General features: G+C 37.7%; 1 protein-coding gene across 4 annotated transcripts in view; it reads left to right on the top strand.

The window, feature by feature from the left end:
* The window catches only part of FRY (FRY microtubule binding protein), a gene marked incomplete at its 5' end in the record, with an annotated part of 453,417 nt that overhangs the window by 240,646 nt on the left and 190,740 nt on the right, over positions 1-22,031 (top strand). For all 4 annotated transcript variants that reach the window (XM_081083582.1, XM_081083581.1, XM_081083584.1 and 1 more), the window contains 11 exons: positions 256-514; positions 1,803-1,985; positions 4,016-4,102; positions 6,450-6,709; positions 7,123-7,312; positions 7,920-8,044; positions 10,833-10,890; positions 11,767-11,858; positions 12,134-12,306; positions 18,496-18,656; positions 20,641-20,751. In XM_081083582.1, coding sequence (XP_080939708.1) covers positions 256-514; positions 1,803-1,985; positions 4,016-4,102; positions 6,450-6,709; positions 7,123-7,312; positions 7,920-8,044; positions 10,833-10,890; positions 11,767-11,858; positions 12,134-12,306; positions 18,496-18,656; positions 20,641-20,751 — 1,699 coding nt within the window. The remainder of the gene's footprint in view (positions 1-255; positions 515-1,802; positions 1,986-4,015; positions 4,103-6,449; positions 6,710-7,122; positions 7,313-7,919; positions 8,045-10,832; positions 10,891-11,766; positions 11,859-12,133; positions 12,307-18,495; positions 18,657-20,640; positions 20,752-22,031) is intronic.

Here is a 22,031-nt window from a genome sequence, read left to right as displayed (position 1 = left end):
GAAAACTGGTACAATATGAATAAATCCTGTGGTGTAGTTAATAGCATTGTACCAATGTTAATTTCTTAGTTTTGATGAGTACCATGGTTATATAAGATGTTAATGTTAGGGTTGCTGAGTGAAGAATATAACATATTAGGAGAGGGTGACCATTTTTTAGATATAAGTAAAAGCAGAGACCTATAGATATGCCTTCATAGATCTAGAAGAAAAGCTAGTGAGGTATGTTTTTTTTGTCTTTTATTCATTGCACAGGCTTTCCATTCACATGGATGATGAGCTGCGCCATATTGCACAAAATTCTCTTCAGGGTTTGCTGGTTGACTTCCCAGACTGGAGGGAAGATGTCCTGTTTGGCTTCACCACCTTCCTGCTCCGTGAAGTAAATGACATGCATTACAGCCTCCTGGACTCCTCCCTGAAGTTACTGCTCCAGCTGCTCACCCAGTGGAAACTGGTCATACAAACTCAAGGAAAAGTCTACGAGCAAGCCAACAAAATCAGAAATTCAGAGGTGATGTTCATATTCTTCCCATTGGTTCCCATGGATGTAAACAAGTTGGAGCCCAGAGAACCTTGGAGTTCTTACTCTTGGCTACCTCGGAACTTTCTCCCAAATGGGGGCCCTTACTTTTCCATCTGCCTAAATTGTGACTAAGAAACTTAGGGGGCGATTTGTTAGCTATCAGGTTAGATTTGTTAACATTAACAGGGCCATTTAGGGAGTTGAATTTTTTTCAGAGAATTATGATTATAAATGTATTTATAAGAGCAGTGACAATAGACCAGAGAGATAGAGCTGAATTACGGATATAGAAATGGATATGGATGTGGATATAAAAGTTAGCTGCCCTCCAGGTTTTTTTCAAAGTGGCAGCATATTGATTGTGTTATTCATATCTGCAGAGAAGAAAAGTGCACTCTTGTAGTTTCTTCATTTTTTCATGCCTCAGTCCTAAATGATAAAACTTCATGGTAACACTTTGAAGAGCTTGTTGAGGAGCAGAGTTGTCAGAGGGGAACCAGGGCAGTGGTGGCATGGCATTGGCAAGGAGTCTAGCTGGAGAAGAGCACACCTGAGCATGTGAGGAACGTGGGCGTTCAGGGAGGTATAATTGTATTTAGCGACCAGCTAAAATCCTAGATTGGCTGATTTCAGTGATGAGGTCCAGGTCATTCTCCTTCCTTGTGTTATATACATGTCAAAAGATGATAGGGAAAAAAACAAACACAAGGATTACATATGCTTGTAAAAGGAAAACTGAAATGAAGGCAGACTCTGCCCTGTTGTCTGGCTGGCATTTTAGACTCATTTGGTTGTGGTTTGGGAACATTCAGAATCCATCTCATAAACATCCAAAACCTAAATTAGAATCTAATAGAAAAACAAGTCTAATTAGAAAGTAAATATTTGAAAATGCAATTTAATACTGTCTAAAAAGTTTATTGAGAACTTACGTAAAAAACAAATTAGGCCACTTTAATTGAATATATAGAATAATATATGGTACGGTTGGAAGCAGTTTTGTTTTAATTAATGTTAACAGCCTTTGAAAAGTTATTTTTTTCTCATAGATAATAGAGACCTGATGGTATCCCAAAGTAACAATGGATCTAAAAACAAAAAGGGACCTATAATATTTCATGAATAATAATGAATTTATAGACATGTCTGGACCTAAGCCATTATAATTTAATTTAATATCACGAGGTTAACTGTGCCCAAAGGTGCACATATAAGCTTAGTTTCCTCTTCCCCTGTTATTTTTCTGATATAGAATGTTGTTCTTATTGTATGACAGTTTATTGCAAATGGCTCCAGCCACCGAATGCAGTCGGAACGAAGTCCCCATTGCAGTGTCCTCCATGCTGTGGAAGGCTTTGCTCTGGTTTTACTCTGCAGTTTTCAGGTGGCCACACGCAAACTATCCGTTTTAATACTCAAGGAAATCCGAGCTTTATTTCTTGTCCTGGGTCAGCCTGAGGTATGGATTATTTTTCTGAAGTTCCCAATTTATTCCTTTCAAGAGTTTTGATGTTTAGATTAAAAATTGTAAATGATGCATTACTACTTTATGTTCTGTCATGTTACACATGATGTCAACAAATGATCTTTGCTTCGTGGTGGGTTTTTAATTATGAACTAGCACTATTAATCTAGGAGAGATAAGTCATATATTCTTAGAGCAATAGAAAAGCCTGTTTATCATTCTCCAAGAGATAGCACTTATAAAAAAAGTGAAGAATTAATATTGTTATAAATCATTTTGTCTTCATAATGTTCAGCATACATCAAAGTAAGCAGACATTATTACATTTATAATAGAGAATGAACTTAAGAAAATAATGGATACCATTTAAAATGATTGAGATACTTAACAGTCTGGCTAACAGAAAGTCATTTAATCTTTACAACAGTAGAAAAAATGGCATCATAAGAAAACATATCCCTTGAGATGGGAGAAATAAGCACATGATTAAGCACTATAACTCCAGCTAACATCCCACCCTCAGTCAAGGACACCCTTGTTCAGGTGTCCAGGCTCATGGCCTGCTGGCACAGGTGGCCAAACCCCAGGCATGAGTTGATTAAAGAAGGGCCAGCTTTTTATGCCACTACTTCTTTAGAAAAAAATGGTATTTTTCTTGTTTTAAGTCATGGGTCTTGACTTATGATCCTCAAAATGGTCATTGTATTTCCAAATCCATCACTGTCCTGGTTATTCACATTTTTTCAGGTAGCTATCTGAAATATTTTAGGATCATGCCTCTGGTATCAAGTAAATAGATCTCTGAGACATGCTATACTTTGGTAAACCTCCAGTAAGTCTCTAATTATGAGAATACTGATAACAATCACTATGTAAGTATCAGTTACTACCTAAGTGCTCTACACATATATTATCTTACTTAACTCTCACAATAACCTAAGAATGAGTATTGTTTTTACCCCCAATGTACAAAGACTGAGGTTTAGGGAGGTTAAAAGTCTTTATCAATAGCTAGGACATGACAGAGCCATAATTCAAAGCCAAATACAAATGCCTCTAAAGTCCCGTGTTCATACTGGTAATTGCTTTTCCAACAGACTGTATGGGATGTTTCTCACACAGTGTGTTGTTTTCTTACACCAGCCATGACTCTTTGGAAACCATTCTCATTCTCATTTTGAAATCATTCTCATACATGAACAAAGATATTCCAAAGCTTCCCTATAAGGCTTCTAAGTAAACAATTTTATGTATCTGAGCTTCTCTATAATAAAGAATGGCAAACATACACATTCATTCACTTAGAAGAAGGGATTGAGAAGTACAAATTACCAGTTACAAAATAGTCATAGGGATGTAAAGTACAGTGTAGGGAATGTAGTCAATTATATTGTAATAACTATGTATGGTGCCAGGTGGGTACTGGAAATGTCAGGGGGACCACATTGTAAAGTATACAATTGTGATACTTTTCTCTTATGCCCATTCCAATTTGCTTCTTTTACCAAATAGCTATACACTACGTAGTTACCATAGCGAGCATGTGGTTAATCTCCAGTACCCTTTCTTTAGGACTAAATTCAGTCACAGTCAACAATTTATCAGTTATTTTAGCAGATCAGTGACTTCAGTAAGTAGCATTTTAGAGATCAGGCAAAGCATATTTTTGTGGGGTTTCCAGTCCTTAAAATTAATGACAGCACCAGTGCTTCAGTGAATAACATCTGGCACAGTATTTAGATTCCTGTGCACATGTATGAATTTTTGAAATCCAGGTGCGTGTCTTCTCAGTGCAATGTGAAATGGGAGTTCTAATTGCCTTCCACTGAAACTTGAAAGACTCAACTCAGAAGCATAGAGAGTTTCATCCACTGCCGTTCACCATCTTGACACTCAGTTTTCTGTGAGAAAACCCTTACCGCTGTCTTGCACACTGTTCTGCTTTCATGTTCTAGACAAAGGGAGTGGGCTGGGTGGGAAGGATCCATTTTCCCATGGAGAGTAACCACCTCTCCTTTGTATAGGATGACGACAGGCCTATGATTGATGTCATGGATCAGCTAAGTTCTTCCATTCTTGAAAGTTTTATTCATGTAGCAGTTTCGGACTCAGTAAGTACATATTTGACTATCATTGCTAATCATTTTAAGTATAAGATCTGGACATGTCTGACAAAAGAGAGACAAAGAAAAATGGTATGGAAGAATTCAGGGGTTTTATGTCAGGTTAATAAACTGATGCAAAAGTACTTAGGAAGCTCTCGCCAGAGTATGTCAGTGGTTAGAGAATCAGCCTGTGTACTGAAGGGTAGCAGGTGTGCTTCCTGGTCAATGGCACAGACCTGGGTTACAGGTTTGATCCCCAGCCCAGTCTGGGTGTGTGTGGGAGGCAACCGATCGATGATGTGTCTCTCTTACATCGATGTTTCTCTCTCTCTCCCCCTCTCTCCCTTCCACTCTCTAAAAATCAGTGGAGGAAATATCCTCAGGTGAGAATTAACAAAACAAGAAAAAAGTACTTATAAAAACAAGGCAGGATTTTCAAATACTGGTTCAGGAGACATTCGGATAATTTCAAATGAAATTTGAGCCTTAGATATATAAATAATGTATTTTGACAACTGCAATTTCAAGAAGAATTGCTCAGGCTTCTTTAAGAACATGAATTCACATTATTTATTGTACTTCACACTATATGTACCTTATATTTAAAGTTGCTTTACAGTTTATAAGGTGCTTTCAAATTTATTGTCACTTTGACCCTGATAGGTATCAAAATTCAAAAACATTAAGATGCACAGGGCTATAGTCACACAGAAGGAAGTGATAGAGCTTGGACTTGACCCTAATTGAACTCTGACTCTAGTACAGCTTTAGCTGTCTCACAAACATATTCTCCCTTATAAAGTGCATATTAGCAGCTTCAGTTTTCATGAATAAGTAGAAAATAGATTGAAATAGATTTTAATTAACTGATTTAAAAAAAAAATCAGTACAGTGCAGTCATGGAACCTGGACTAATTTCAGCTCCAAAGCTGAAGAGATTAGGACACATCCCAAATGCATGCAGAATCCACACTTGCCAATGTCCTTCATATATTCTTGTCAAATAACTATAAATTAATACAAACATAATTGACAAATAGCCATGAGTGACTAGAAAACCTAACAATACTTGTGAGCTTTGTGTGGCCTTTCCAACTGAAATTCAACACAGATCTATATCTTTTAGTAGCCTTTTTCTTGCTATGGTTGTGATAATAATGATAATAATAAAACTGTTAGCCATGCAGTTCATATCTACTGTGTCTTTCAGAAATTCAAATTGTTTGAACATGGAATGGAAGAGTCAAGTTTTATTGTTTTATACACAGATTTTATTTCCCTGCAGGTTATATTTTGCTCATGTGATTTTGTTCTTTGTTTATCAGAATCAAAACCTTGAGCCAGGGTAATTAGGTCAGCAACTCTGCATTAGGTAGATGCACGGGAGGGGAGATGGGGCAAGCAGTACCTGCTCTGTGCCAGGTGTTTTTACCTCCCATTCACGTAAAGGTGGAGTGAGAACAGCATTATAATCCCCAAGTCATAAATGAAGCACTCTGGGATGTCTGGGGGTTTTCTGGTCGCAGGCTTTGGGCAGAGTCTGGGCTGGAATCTCTTCTCTCTGGTGCATTAACCATCTAGGCCATTAGTGGAGTGCTCTGACCCACAGGAACTCCTAGACCCAGCAGAGAACATGGATTGTGTTAAATGCCTAACAAAAATGAAGGCAATTTTCTCTCCTGGCACAACAGCTACATTATTTGAAACTTGGTCTTCTATAAATTTTGATTTCTGGGCTTAAAAGAAAATGAATAAGAACTTATGTGATTAGATACCTTTCAAATGGTTCTAGAATTTATTAGTTTGGCTTGATAGCATAGGACAAGAATATGTAGGTATTTTACCTTAAAAATCATCAATAAAATACCTTTCATAAAAGGAATTAAACTCAGCCATCTCCCTAATACATTATCATTGCTTTAAATATATATATATATATATATATATATATATATATATTCTAATTATAGGTATTAAATACACATTTATGAATCTCAAAGATTAATAACTTTTCAGAATTTTAAAATGGCAAATCTTTGGTCTAGTTTGAATTAACTAATGTCATGTCTTTGTTCAACAAATATTTAGTGAGCAGCATCTGCTTACCAATGCACAGTGTTATATGACATTAAAACTATATGAAGTACAACCCCTGTCCTTAACCTCTGTACTTCAGTTGCTTGTCATCTAGCCTGGGAAACGGTGATGACTACAAACCAAATCCTATATGGTAGGGGTAGGAGGAGGTTTCAGAGTCACCGCATGGCCAGTTACAGAGGTGGTCAGGAAAAGCTATGATGAGTGTGTGGAGTTTACAGTATGGTGTTGATTCATTGCCCTCTTGCACCTGCAGGCCACCTTACCACTGACCCACAGTGTGGATCTTCAGTGGTTGGTGGAGTGGAATGCCGTCCTGGTCAACAGCCATTATGATGTGAAGAGCCCATCCCACGTCTGGATATTCGCTCAGTCTGTCAAAGACCCCTGGGTCCTCTGTCTGTTCAGCTTCCTGCGGCAGGAGAACTTGCCCAGGCATTGCCCCACGGCCCTCAGCTATGCCTGGCCCTATGCCTTCACCCGGCTCCAGGCAGTCATGCCCCTGGTGGACCCCAAGTAAGGGATCTACGTGCTTTCCTCTGTTTTGCTTGTAGCCATTTTCCCTCTTACATTTTCATTTCATATAAGAGATTAAGATATTATAATCCTCTCTAGATTCTGAACTTCCTAATATAGAATTCTTAACATTGAATAAAACTCTGGTTCAAAGTTCTCATCTAGAGCTAGTTTTGTTGTTACTGTTGTTGGTTTTCATAATAATCAATATGAATGTCTAAGTACAGAATCTCAGACCTTACTGGTGAAAATGTTATGAAAGTTTATACAACTTCCCATCCCATAGTGACCTTCCCTGTCCAGACAACCCTTGACAGATAGCTGTTCAACTCTCTTTGAGCACTTTGTAGGATCATTATTCAGTAAGTGATATTTAAAATCCTGAACTAGTGCTCACTTCTCCATATTTCCAGTAGCCCGCTTAATGCCAAGAAAACCAGCACTGCTGGCAGCGGGGACCACTATGTGACGCTGTGGAGGAACTACCTCATTCTTTGCTTTGGAGTCGCAAAGCCCAGTATCATGAGCCCGGGACACTTAAGAGCTTCGACGCCAGAAATAATGGCGACCACGCCTGATGGTACAGTGAGCTACGATAACAAGGTGACATGACATGCTTCAGAAGAATTATTCTGTAAGGGTTTTTTTAGCTTGTTTGTCTAGAGTTCACAGTGCAAATTGTACTGTGCCTGCCATCTGGAGTATAGAGAATGAGATTTTCACCCTGACCATTTCTAAATTCCACTGAGTGTTTATGTGCATAATTTAAAATTTCTGCCTGACAAGTGGACAGTAGAAGATAAAGAGAAGTGAGCAAACTTTCTTAAAACATTGGGACTTGTATTTATTAGTGCCCTAAGGTTTGATTTGTGTCCTACATACACAGGTCTGTCCCTCCACACCAAGTCTTTACCTTTAAACCGTGCCTTAATTAAATTATATTGTTAATGATAAGTTTTGTAGATTTAATTTGTTGGGTTTTTTTAAGAAGACTATTATACTTTAAAGGTTCTTTAACTTGTGTCTCAGATGAAAAATGCATGAATTGTGCTATATCAAATGTATGGGTTGTTTAATTTTTCCTGAAATGATGGCAGTGCCTGGGGAAGTGGTTCAGACTTTGAAACTGTTATAATGGAGTCACCGTTTGATTAAAGGAAGCATCTGTTCCCATGTGACCTCTTTTTCTCTTTTAATTAACCTGTTTCAGGCCATGGGCACCCCATCGGTGGGAGTTTTGTTAAAGCAGTTGGTGCCTTTGATGAGATTAGAGGGCATTGAAATCACAGAGTCCTTAGTTTTAGGATTTGGAAGAACAAATTCCCTTGTTTTCAGGTACAGTAGTCTTAATAAGTTGTAAATTCATATATGCTGCTGCTGTCGTGGTTCCTGTTTGTAACACAAGTCTGAGTTTGCTATTGGCGAGTACCTGCAGTTCTGACTTGGCGCTGTTTCCTGTGTCCTGGCTGATGTGCATGAAACAACCCTTGCTTGCAGCTGTCTCATGTTTCACTTTTTGTCATTGCAACTTTGACTTTACCTCTCAGATTTTATCTCACTTACAAGCTTTGTTTTAGATAACTAAAAAGAATTTCCCTGTCAATGCCCAGGTAACCAGACTGTCCAGAGCCTTTAAGGTCACAATAAGGAGTGTCTGCCAATAATACAGCACTCTCAAAGGTGAAGCATTGGTAGAACTCTCTGAGGGACGACCTGTTACACTAGTGGACATTTCTATAAAGTGCTTTATCTGCCTTTATAGAACCATCATATCTCACGTTCTAGATTACTTAGTCATTTCACAGCTTTAATTAAATAACCATTCCATCTGAGGCAGTGCCAAGCCTTTGAAAGAGTCATCATAAAACGTTATATTCGGGCTGCCTCTGATGACTTTAGCTAAGCAGGAAAGCCTACTAGGACAAATTAAATTGTGTAGGTTTCACACAGATACAAAAGGGAACTCTCCAAGCATCTGAAAGACCCTATTTGAAAAATAAAGATTAATGAGATATCTTAGAGGCAACTGAAAAAGATCAGTTACATTATTCATGTAGAAAGTCAGATTTTATCCTTATAAAAAGTAATTGTGAGTGGAATATAATGAACAACAAAAACTGATGAACAAAACTAGATCTAGAGACAGGGAATCATCGAAAAGACCGTCAAACTTCAGAGGGAAGCCAGGGGAGAGGTCCGGTGGAGGGGTAAGAGATCAACCAAAGGACTTGTATGCATGCATGTACTAGTAAGCATAACCAATAGACACAGACACTAGTGGGGTGAAGGCATTTGCTGGGGGTGGGGGTGGCCAGGGAGAGGTCAATGGGGGAAAAAGAAGTCATATGTAATACTATATGTAATACTTTAAACAATAAAGAATTTTTTAAAAAATGAATTTAAAAAAAGTAATTGTGCCCTAACCGGTTTGGCTCAGAGGATAGAGCATCGGCCTGTGGACTCAAGGGTCCCAGGTTCAATTCCTGTCAAGGGCATGTACCTTGGTTGCAGGCACATCCCCAGTAGGGAGTGTGCAGGAGGCAGCTGATCGATGTTTCTCTCTCATCAATGTTTCTAGCTCTCTATCCCTCTCCCTTCCTCTCTGTAAAAAATCAATAAAATACATTTTTTTTTAAAGTAATTGTGAATTCTGACTACTTGGATGCCAGTTAATTCGAGTTTTATTACTTATTTATTAAAACTAAAAAAGCATCATGTGAAAATACTATAAGAACAATTCCTGAAATTTCTGAACATTTTCCCCAAAGAACCTGAGGCTTTCTTTTGCATATCTCATCCTCTTAGTGTTCCTCGGGGGAAGTAACTTATGCAACTCACTAACCATATAGATTTGGTATAATTATAGGATCTATCTCAGATTTATTGAGTTAAGTATAAAAATGCACATAGTAAATACTTGGTTAATGTCTGCTATTAGATGGAAGAGACCATTAATATTATTTCCATGTCTTTGGTGAAAAAAATTCTAGCATCTATAGTGGAAAAATCTGGAATGAAGCGCAGGCTTTCTATGTCTCGGTGCAGAATTCGATAGAGTTTACCTTCCTGTCCCTGGATTTCCCTGGAGGGCAATTTCTATTAGCACAAAATATTCTGCCAGAAAATACAAGGTTTTTAGACATGGAGTGGATTATAAAAAAAAAAAAAAACCTACCAACAGGCTAGATAATGGGGACAGGTGAAGTATGTACACGTAATATGAGATACATATTAACATGATCAAACTTTTATTTTTACTACGTAAGAGGTAAGGGTTTTATGAGAACCTCACTACTATAGTACTTGCCATATTTACATTTGTCATATAGTTTAAATAAAGGAATTTATCTCTGAAATTCCAAAAAACTTCATATCAGAATCAACTATCAGTCATTCCCTGGGCACAGAATCCCAAAGGCCGTACTATAGCACTGCACCTATCTCTTATGCTCTAATTAGACTGAAAATTTCTGTGCGGAGAGTCAGTTTCACTTATCTTCAAGTCCACAGTCTGTAGTAAAGTGCTTTGGATTTAGGAAGTACTTGCAAAATACAGGCAGTCCTCAGGTTACGTCGGACTCGACTTAAGTCATTTCATGGTTATGTCGCCATCTCCCATTTATTTATAAAAAAAAAAAGTTCTATCATTTCGACATATGTGCATACATGCTTTATGTTTTTTATTATTTATTTACCACAAGTAAAGGTCAGGAATTGTTATCTTTTACTCCATGTGAGTGACGTAGGCGCTTACGTAGGTGGGTTCCGCCTTACAGCGAAAATTGCGTTACGTTGCGCCATAGGAACGGATCTCCGACATAACCCGAGGACCTACTGTATTGTTTAATTGTTCAGACATTAAATCAAAACCAAGTCAGTACATGAATTGAGCCAAAATTATATGCACAGCACTGGGGTTAATACCAATAATACAAAGTATAAGGCCAGTACCTAATTACAGTTCACCATGTGACTAGGAAATGGGAACTAGGAAAGGGGAGATGTTGATGTCAGATGCAAAGTGGAAAAACCAAATGATTTAGGATTGAATGGATATGTTTGGTGACAAGTTTGGTGTCAATAATAATAATATATTTCAAATGCTTACCTTCTTCCTCTGTAGAGAATTGGTAGAAGAACTTCATCCATTAATGAAAGAAGCTCTGGAACGAAGACCCGAGGTAAGATTTTTAATTTAAATCATTAAGATACTTGCTGTATTTGGAAAGTTGTATGAATTTAAATATACCCAATGGTTTCCCCAGCATGCTTTTAATATTTGAATCTTAACATTGTAGCTTTTATTATTTTCATCTTTTTCAATATTTTAATACTTAATATAATATGGTTCTTACTTTAAAAGATTTTATGTCCTATATTTCTGAAAGCAAAACAACCTAAGTAGTCATATATATGTGAAGATATCACATTTATTTGAAAGAGGTTTGAGTTTATTGAATTTTGGTTTTTAGTTTGTTTGCTTGTTTTTCACAAGGGGTTAAGTGGTCACAAATATTACTTGTTTCGTCTGGCATATGAAGCATTTCCCCAACATTATCTTCCCCAAAGTGAACTCTGAAAAGGATAAACTTATAATGTAGCAGGATAAAAAATAAAATGTAAAAGAAGACTAAAATGAGCTTCCCATATAGTAGTAAGAATCAAGCAAGAAGTAACAAAAATTAAGCCGTTTGAGTAAGAACATGTGAGCTCCATGGTCAGATTGGCGGGAGTATTAGTGTCCACTCTTCTTTTCCACTTGATTTAAGATGCTCCAGTCTTTCCACACATGCTTGGAGCATCTGGGAATTGAGGCTTGTTCTAAACATTTCCACCATATAGATACTTACCAACCCCCACCCCCCGATGATCTTTCTCTTACAACCTATAAAAGCAAACATCGTCTCTAAGGATTAGGAAGAAAGGAAAATACATTGTCTTTTATGTTTAGAAAATCGAAAAGGACTAGGTTAGGCCTTTCTCTATCCCAGTTTCCTAAAGCAAAGCTCATATTGCCTTGTTCATGTCTATAAGTGGTATCACCTCTTTCTGTACAGAACAAAAAACGCCGAGAACGGCGGGACTTGTTAAGACTACAGTTACTTCGAATTTTTGAACTTCTGGCTGATGCTGGTGTAATAAGTGACAGGTAGGATGAAAATTTCCCCAAGTTGATCTCTGCTTACCACACTGGTCTACTTTTGTCTCTTTTTATTTCCTTTCTTTTTAAAAATATATTACCTTTAACTTTTACTCAGAAAAAGTCCAAAAATCTTGTGGGGGTTCTTAATCTGTTTACGCTGCATATAGGTCAAGAACAAATGTAGTGTGTCAGTTCTGACAGTGGATCTTATTTTCCATGAAGCATGTGCCACTTTGAAATGAAGACTGAGCATCTAAAAGTTCCATTTTTCTTTATTACAGCACAAATGGAGCCTTAGAGCGGGATACTTTAGCCCTTGGAGCTTTGTTCCTAGAGTATGTAGACCTGACCCGCATGCTGCTAGAAGCTGAAAATGATAAAGAAGTTGAAATTCTTAAAGATATCCGGGCACATTTTAGTGCCATGGTCGCCAACTTGATTCAGTGTGTTCCAGGTACAGTGATGCATCACTGCACGTTACTTACCTTTATGCTTGAAAAACCTTTTGTTCCTCAGGACAGTGCTTCCCTCTAATCCTCCTGGCTTGTGTGCAGGTCTGGGTGGGATTGTCTATTTGTCTTGAAATACTTGGAAATGTACATGAGGATAGATTGTGGTAATTCAGCACAGAGTTGGAAAGGGAACAATAGGATTTAAGCTTTGCTTTGTATTGGTCATTATTTCTATTATTCATTTTGGTTTCCATGTGAAAATGAACCTAAGTGACTTCCATAACAAGGAAGGAATTCAGAGGGGACATTCACAGGTGCTTCATTTTTGTTCATTCTTGTGCTAATCTGTGAACATGTTTTAAAGTCTGCTTTGTCTGGTAGAAATATACACCAGCTTTCTTTTATTTGTTTCCCTTTGTATGAAATATCTTTTTTATCCCTTTACTTTCAATCTGTGTGTCTTTCTATATGAAATAGTTTTCCTGTAGACAGCATATACATGGGTCTTATTTTCTTACCCATTCTGCTACCCTATTTATTTTGATTAGAGCATTTAGTCCATTTAAGTAAATTTTTTTTAATTGTACATTTCAAATATTTATTTCATTAAATATTTGTGCTCAGTCACTGTACTGCACAGTGGATACCATCTTTCTTGGGTGGAGCACACCCTTCCAGACAGCATCAGGTTGGGTGAATGCAGTAGCCCCACACTCTGGACTCCCTGTCAACCCACTCTACAGAGCTTCCACCCTGAAGAGAAGTCAAATGCCTGGGCCAGGGTGTAGAGGTCTGGGTCAATGCAGGTAGTGTCAGTGACTGAGTTGTGTGACTTTGGGGAGGGGGCAATTCCCCCAACTTTCCCGTGAACCTGACTAGCACCTCCCCCTCAAGGGAGATCTACTAGCCCCACTCTCCTAGTACCTGACAGCCCCAGCCTCTCAACTTTAGGTGGCTCCACCCTGCTGAGATCTGGGCAGAATCTGGGATAGACTGAGTTGTGTTGCTCTGGGAAAGGGGAAATTTTCCCCTCATACGCCCAACTGGTGCAAGATCTTCCCTTCACACAGCCAAATCTTGAACTCTTGGGCCTGATAAACTCTGCTGGCCTCATCCTAACAACTCCCTGAGACCCTGACCCACCACAAAAGTGTACAAGCACCCAGCAGGTGGCAGCTAGGCTTGGTATTACTGGGACATTTGATTTGCTTAGTGGCCTCAGCCCAGCACTGGCACTGAGTTTGAACCTATGTAGATCTGGTGAACACCTCTCACCCCTACCTAGTGACTTACTGGGAACCTATCACATGCAACTTGAATACCACAAAAGGCTCTTTCAGTGACTGAGCCTAACAGGCAGCCAGAAGGTGGAGGCAGGCAGAGGCAGACCTCAGGTTTCCTTGGGACTTTTGAAGATTTGCTCCCTGGCCCAAGGTTAGTAAAAGCAAGCGTTAGTGTGCAGCTTGATCCTTTCCATGCACACCCAGGCCCAGCAAAGGCAGCCACAAATTGTGGACCACTTTGTAGGTGCAAACAGGTTGTCCAGAGCCAGTCATAAGCAGCATCTGACATTGACCTGCAGCAGATTCCCATCCAAGAAGACCTAGAACCAACATACCCACTGGTGATATTCAGACATCATCACAGCAGGATCCAAATAGCTTCATAAGTGGCACATCCAAAGGAAGATTTTGACATGCACCAGACCCTGCTGAACTGAATTCTACTTTGTGTGGTCAGCACCTGTATAGCAGCTCATTCACTGTGGTTGGAATTGATCCTCACAGTCAGCCCGCCTAATGGTCAGTCCACACACAAACAGGCCAATAGCAATTAAGATTCAATTACAACAGAAAGTCCTACAAGGAATATTCCAGGAGCACCCAGCATAGGTGATCAAGGAAATTTTGCCATGGGGTCCCACAGGACATCTACTACATAAGGCCACCCCAGCAAGACTGGGAGTTAAAGCATACCTACGTAATACATAAAAATAAACACAAAGCGGCAGCCAAAATGGAGAGAGAATATGCCCCAAATGAAAGAACACAAGAAATCTGCAGAAATAAAGTTAAATGAAATGGAGGCAAGCGATCTACCAAAATCTTAGAAACAGCAAGAGAAAGGTAGTCAGTTACCTACATGGGAGCTCCCATAAGACTATCATCTGATTTCTCAACAGAAACATTTCAGGCCAGAAGGAATTGCCATGAAATATTCAAAGAGAAAAAAAAAAAAGAACCTAATTTACCCAGAAAGACTATCATTTAAAATTGAAGAAGAAATAAAGAGCTTCTCAGAGGAAAAAAAAAAGCTAAAGGAGTTCATTACCACCTACTCAGTATAATAAGAAATGTTTTTTAAAAAAATGACAGGCAGATTCCTCTGAATAAGAAAGAAAGAAAGAAAGAAAGAAAGAAAGAAAGAAAGAAAGAAAGAAAGAAAGAAAGAAAAGAAAGAGGTGTTAAAGGGTCTTCTTTAAGAAGGAGGAGGAACAGGAGGGGAAAACACAAAGGAATATAAATTAAAAGAGTAAAATGGCATTAAATATGTACCTATTAATAATCACTATAAATGTAAATGGATTAAATGCTTCAATCAAAAGACATAGGGTGGCTGAATGGATAAGAAAATAGGAATATATATATATATATATATATATATATATATATATATATACTCTCTGCAAGAGACCCACCACAGAATGAAAGATATACACCGAGTAAAGGTGAAGGGATAGAAAAAGCTATTTCATACAAATGGAAATGAACAATGAACTGGAGTAGCAATAGTTATATGTGACAAAATAGAGTTTAAAACAAAGGCTACAGTAAGAGCAAAAGAAGGAAAATTCATAATGATAAAGAGAACAATCCAACAAGATGATATAACCCTTGTAAATATTTATGCACCCAACATAGGAACACCTAAATATATAAAACAAATCTTGATAGACATAAAGGGAGAGATAGACAATAATATAGTAATAGTAGGGGACTTTAATACCACATTAACACCAATGGATAGGTCTTCCAGACAGAAAATCAACAAGGAAACAGTGGCCTTAAGTGAAACACTAGATCAGATGGATTTAACTGATATCTTCAGAGCATTTCACCCCAAGGCAGCAGAATATACATTTGTTTCAAATGCACATGGCACATTTTCTAGAATAGACTACATGTTAGACAAAAACAAGTCTCAATAAATTTAAGAAGGTTGAAACCATGTTAAGCATCTTCTCTGGCCATAATGCTATAAACCAGAATTCAATCACAAGGAAACAACTGAAAAACACACAAACACATGGAGCTAAATAACATGTTACAAAACAATGAATGGATCAACAATCAGATCAAAGAAGAAATAAAAAGATACCTTAAAACAAATGAAAATGAGAACACAACAACCCAAAATATATTGTATACAGCAAAAGCAGTTCTAAGAGAGAAATTCCTAGCATTACAGGCCTACCTTAAGAAACAAGAAAAATCTCAAGTAAACAATCTAACTTTACACTTAAAGGAACTAGAAAAAAAAACTAGCAAACTCCAAAGTGAGTAGAAGGATGGAAATAATAAAGATCAGAGCAGAAATAAATGACAGAGACTTAAAAAAACAATACAAAAGATCAATGAAACCAAGAGTTGGGTCTTTGAAAAGGTAAACAAGTTTGATAAACCTTTAAGCACACTCATGAAGAAGAAAAGAGAGAGGATCCTAATAAATAAAATCAGACATGAAAGAGGAAAAGTAACAAGTGACTCCACAGAAATACAAAGTATTGTAAGGAAATATTATGAAAAACTGTATGCTAACAAATTGGACAATTGGGACAAAATGGATAAATTCCTAGAAATATACAATCTTCCAAAACTGAATCAGGAAGACTCCGAGAATCTGAATAGACAGATTATAATTAGTAGAATTGAGGCAGTAGTCAAAAAACTCCTGACAAACAAGACATGGACCAGATGGCTTCACAGGATAATTTTATCAAACTTTCAACAAAGAACTAACAGCTATTCTTTTTAAAATATTCCAAGAAATTCAAGAGGAGGGCAGACTCCCAAGCTTATTTTATGAGGCCAGCATTATCCTAATTCCAAAACTAGATAAAGACACTATAAAGAAAGAAAATAATAAGTCAATATCCTTGATGAACATAGATGCTAAAATCCTCAACAAAGTATTAGCAAACCGGATCCATCAATACACTGAAAACATCATACACCATGATCAAGTGGGATTTATTCCTAGGATGCATAGTTGGTAACAATATCCACAAATCAATAAATGTGATGTACACATAAACAAAATGAAGGATAAAAACCACATGATTATATCAATAGATGCAGAATAAAGCATTTAATAAAATCCAGCACCCAATCTATACAATAAAAGGCTAATATGCAAATTGACCCTATGGCGGAATGACCAGTCACTATGATGAGCACTGACCACCAGGGGGAAGATGCTCAATGCAGGAGCTGCCCCCGTGATGGTCAGTGCACTTCCACAGAGGGAGTGCCACTGAGCCAAAAACTGGCTCATGGCTGTCCAGCGCAGCAGTGGTGGCAGGAGACTCTCCCTCCTCCACGGCAGCACTAAAGATGTCCGGGGGGAGTGGGCCTAAGCTGTTAGTTGGACATCCCCTGAGGACTTCCAGGCTGCCAGAGGGATGTCTGACTGCCAGCTTAGGCCCGATCCCCCTGGGAATGGGCCTAAGCCAGCAGTCGACATCCCCCAAGGGTCCTGGACTGCAAGAGGGCACAGGATGGGATGAGGGAACCCTAACCCCCAAATGCACAAATTTTCATGCACCAGGCCTCTAGTTTATAATAAAAACTCTCAGCAACATGGAAATAGAGGGAACATACTTCAACATAATAAAGGGTCTATAGGACAAACCTACAGCCAATATAAAATGCAATGAAAAAAAACAAAAATGTTTCCCTTAAGGCTGAGAATGAGATAGGAATGTCCACTTTCACCACTCTTAGTCAGCATAGTACTGGATGTCCTAGCCACAGCTACAGTCAGACAAGAGGAAGAAATAAAAGGCATCCAAATTGGAAAAGAAGAAGTAAAACTGTCATTATTTGCATATGACTTGATACTGTATATAAAGAACCCTAAAGATTTCACCAAAAAACTATTAGAACTGATAAATTAGTTCAGTAAAGTAGCAGGATACAAAATAAACATCCAGAAATCGGTTGCATTTCTATACACCAATAATGAACTATCAGGAAGGAAAACTAATAAAACAATCCCATTTACAATTGCATTATAAAAAAAACAACAACCGAGGAATAAATTTAACCAAGGATGTAAAAGACCTGTACTCCAAAAATTATAAGACACTGAAGAATGAAAGTAAAGAAGATACAAATAAGTGGAACTATATACCATGCTGATGGATTGGAAGAAGTAATATTAAAATGTCCATACTACCCAAAGCAATCTATAGACTCCACGCAATTCCTATCAAGTTACTAATGAAATATTTTACAGAATTGGAACCAATATTTCAAAAATTTATATGGAACCACAAAAGACCCTGAATAGCCACAGAAATCTTGAGGAAGAAGAACAAAGTTGAAGAAATCATGCTATCTGATATCTAAACTATACTACAAGGCCAATTTCGGTGTAAAAATGAATGACTGACTGTCATTAAAAGCACTTCACATAATTACAAAAAGCTGCACTCAACTATTTCTACTTCTTCATAACTTTGATGTTGTATAACCAATCCTCCTCATTTTGATGACTCTAAAGTAAGATGTGAGCTGGCCTCTTCAGCTAAAGTATATCTGTTTAAATTCTCTAGACATTATACTTCATAGTTTTTCCTAAAGACTGGCAGCAGTCAAAGGAACATCATCTATGTAAGCAGCTGATTAGAAGGTGTTGGAAGTTTCTCTAGATATTGAATAGAAAACAGTATGTGAGTCATCTTTTGTCTCTGCTTCCTGCTCTGACAAGGTGCTAGTGAGGAAGGATGCACACTTAGAAAGAAAATTCTGCCTAACTTTTTAAACACTTTTTATTACCTAAAGAAAACTGGAGTTGGGAAATGAAATTAATCCTTTCTCCAAAACTTAAAACTGCTGTATAATAGTGACATAAATTTTATTCACTATATTTTTGTTCTCAGAGATTGTTAACTGCATTTTTCTCTCTAGTTCACCACAGGAGATTTCTCTTCCCCCAGCAAAGCCTGAGGCACCATCTTTTCATCTTGTTTAGCCAGTGGGCAGGGCCCTTCAGCATTATGTTCACACCCCTGGATCGATACAGTGACAGGAACCATCAGATCACAAGATACCAGTATTGTGCCTTAAAGGTAGGTCACCTTTGCCTCATGATGATTCTTGTGAGATCCATAGTTTCTTTCATTAAACTGATAACCATGCCTTAAATTAGGTTAAAATAAATAATATGATTTCATATGATATGACGTAATCTAAGTACACTCGCAAAAAAGTCAAATAAATACGCACATAAATACATAAGCTGACCTTAAAAATTCCAAAATGTACACACATAAAATAGATTGATAGTTGTGAAGATATGCAACTAGTTGTGTATAGATATGAAATTATGGCCTCATAATTTCTAAGTGCAAAACTTATCCAAGCTTCCACTTTAGTCATTGTGTCTTCTATATAAGAACCACATGGTTTTTTGTTTTGTTTTAGTTTTAAATAATTTTCTTTAATCTTTATTGTTGAAAGTATTACATAGGTTCTCTTTTTTTCCATAGAACCACATGTTTTTTCGTAGGAGATAAACTCTTCAAGTAGCTGCCTTGCCAATAAACTTCCAACCTAAGAAAAAATCCATAGATTATAATGAGGTGTGTGTGTGTGTGTGTATGGTGTGCCCCCAAAAAAGTATACATACATTTTGAATAATTATAAAGGCAGTCTTTATTAAAATACATTTCATTTTGAAAATTGAGCCATCAGCTATTAAAGTGTGCATACATTTTGGGGGGCATCCTATATATGTGTGTGTATATATATCTATACTAATAAAAGGGTAATATGCTAATTAGGGCAGACATCTTCCAGATGTCCATCCAGACAAAGCCACAGCGGCTGCGAGGCCCATGGTTCATAGCAGCCGTGAGCCCTGGCGGCTGTGATGCCCAGAGCTCACAGCAGCTGTGGGCTCACAGTAGCCGTGAGTTCAGGAAGCTGTGAGCCCCGGGCCTGCAAGGCCCATGGCTCATAGCAGCCATGAGCTCCGGTGGGTGAGAGGCCTGGGGCACACAGCCACTGTGGATGGCAGTGGCAGCAGCAGCGGGGTGATGGGGGTGGCGCCTTCCCCTGATCAGCCCGATTGCCTCCCACAGAGGGAGGCCAGACCGCGACTTAGGCCCATTCCCCGTGGGTGGAGGGCCTAAGCCATCAGTAGGACATCTCCCAAGGGCTCCCAGACTGTGAGAAGGGGCAGGCCGGGCTGAGGGACCCCCTCCAGTACACAAATTTTCATACACTGGGCCTGATATTCAAAATCTGCCATTTACCTTTTTAGTTTCTTATCCTAGAAGATTTAGTCTCTTAACCTAGAAGATTCCCAGAAATAAATTTCCACACTACTAGGACTGTTTAAACATTTAAGAAGCATGATTCCCAGTCTAATTTCAACTGTCATGTATAGCAGAAATTGCTGACTTTCAGGTTGACTATTGTCTCAATGGAGCTAATTTAAACCATGGCCCTGATAGTTACCTGGACTTGCTAATTGCAGAATTAATAAAGATCTCCCATTCTCACCTTCCCTTGCTTCCTTCCCCCAGCCTCAAAGGAACTGAAGTGTATATTTTTCATTTTCTTTATCTTTGATTAAGAATCACAATTATCTCCATGCTTTTCATAGTTTGTCAATTTAGTACATTAGTCAAATATTTGTCAAGTTTGTCAATTCAGTACATAGTCAAATATTTGTCATCAAAGCAAAAGTTTAAAAGCTCTATCTTCTAAACAGAATTAATTCACTTGAAATCACTTAAGGTTAGTTTATTTTCAAAACTGTGACATAGCATTTTGCTTTGAATGTTTTACTATTTTATGATAAACACTTATTATAATCATAAAATACATTTTCATGAAGTTAAATTTATGAGTTTAGCTCTTCTAAAATGAGCCCATTGGGAATCTAGTACTTTTTATTGACTCTACTAAGGACTACTTTACGATCTTGGAAATAACTGCTAAAGGCCTTTATCATGTATAGCTCTGGTAGTTATGTTTTATAAGGTCAGCTGCCTACCTTTAGACAATTCCAGGTTTCATTCCCAGTGTTTTGTGTTTTGTTATCAGGCAATGTCAGCAGTGTTGTGCTGCGGCCCCGTGTTTGACAACGTGGGCCTTTCCCCAGATGGCTACCTATATAAGTGGCTTGACAACATTCTGGCTTGTCAAGATTTACGAGTAAGTACTAGCTAAAGATACTTACTTGTTCAATGTATAGGGTGTTCTGCCTCAGCTAGGCTACTGAGTGTCTAAGCATTGTTCACAACACAGTCTCTTCCCACATCAACCACAGAATGTAGGTTTAAGTGTTGTTCACAATACACTGTGATGCATCCAGATAAATATCACAGTAAATACCAACGTTGACAATAAACTATGCCATAAAGCAAGTCTCCATAAAGTTAAAATGATTGAAGTGACATAGACTGTGTTCTCTAATCGCAGTGGAATTATGCTAGTGATCAATAATAAATATATAATGAAGGCACACTGTTCCAGATAACCAGTGAGTCAAAAAATCAATGAGAGACTGGAAAATATTTTTAACTGAAGAATAATGAAAGCACTACATACTAAACTTGTGGATTATAAATAAAGTCTTGCTTAGACTGAAATGTATTAAGTGCATATAATAGAAAAAAAGGAAAGGCTAATAATGACCTAAGCATCCATCTTAAGGTGTTGGAAAAATAACATCAAACTGAATCCAGTAAAATGAAGGAATACAGATAAGAGCAAAAATTAATGAAAGAGAAATAATTAATTTAAACCAAAAGTTGAATTTGTTAAAAAAAACAACAACAATAAAATTAATAAATCCATGCCCTAACTGGTTTGGCTCAGTGGATAGAGCATCTGCCTGCGGACTGAAGAGTCCCAGGTTCAATTCCGGTCAAGGGCATGTACCTTGGTTGCAGGCCCATCCCCAGTAGGGGGTGTGCAGGAGGTAGCTGATCAATGTTTCTCTCTCACCGATGTTTCTAACTCTCTGTCCCTCACCCTTCCTCTCTGTAAAAAATCAATAAAAATACATATTTTTAAAAATTAATAAATCCATGACAAGTCTGATCAAGAAAGAGAGAGAATGCATTTGTCATTAGCATCATAAATGTAAAGGAGCATCACTACAGATGCTACAAATATTTAAAATAAATGAGAACATATGAACACCTTTGTGCCAGTAAACTTGAAAATTTAGATAAAAGAGACAAATTCCTAGAAAAACACAATACCAGAAGAAAAAAAAATCTGAAGAGTCATATAAGTAATAAATTTAATCTGTAATTGGACCTCCCACAAAAAAATACAACACAAAAAAAACTTTAAGAACAGATGTCTTTACTGATGAAGTCAACATTTAAGGAACAAATTACATTTATTTGATACAAATCCTGTAGAGAAAACAGCTCAAGAGGAAATACATGCCAGCATGTTTTAGCAGACCAGCATAACCTTGA

Source organism: Myotis nattereri (assembly GCF_964212035.1).
Source record: "Myotis nattereri genome assembly, chromosome: 2".
Lineage (NCBI taxonomy): Eukaryota > Metazoa > Chordata > Mammalia > Chiroptera > Vespertilionidae > Myotis > Myotis nattereri.
The sequence above is the reverse complement of the archived record's forward strand: the minus strand, read 5'-3'. Positions and strand labels throughout refer to the sequence as shown.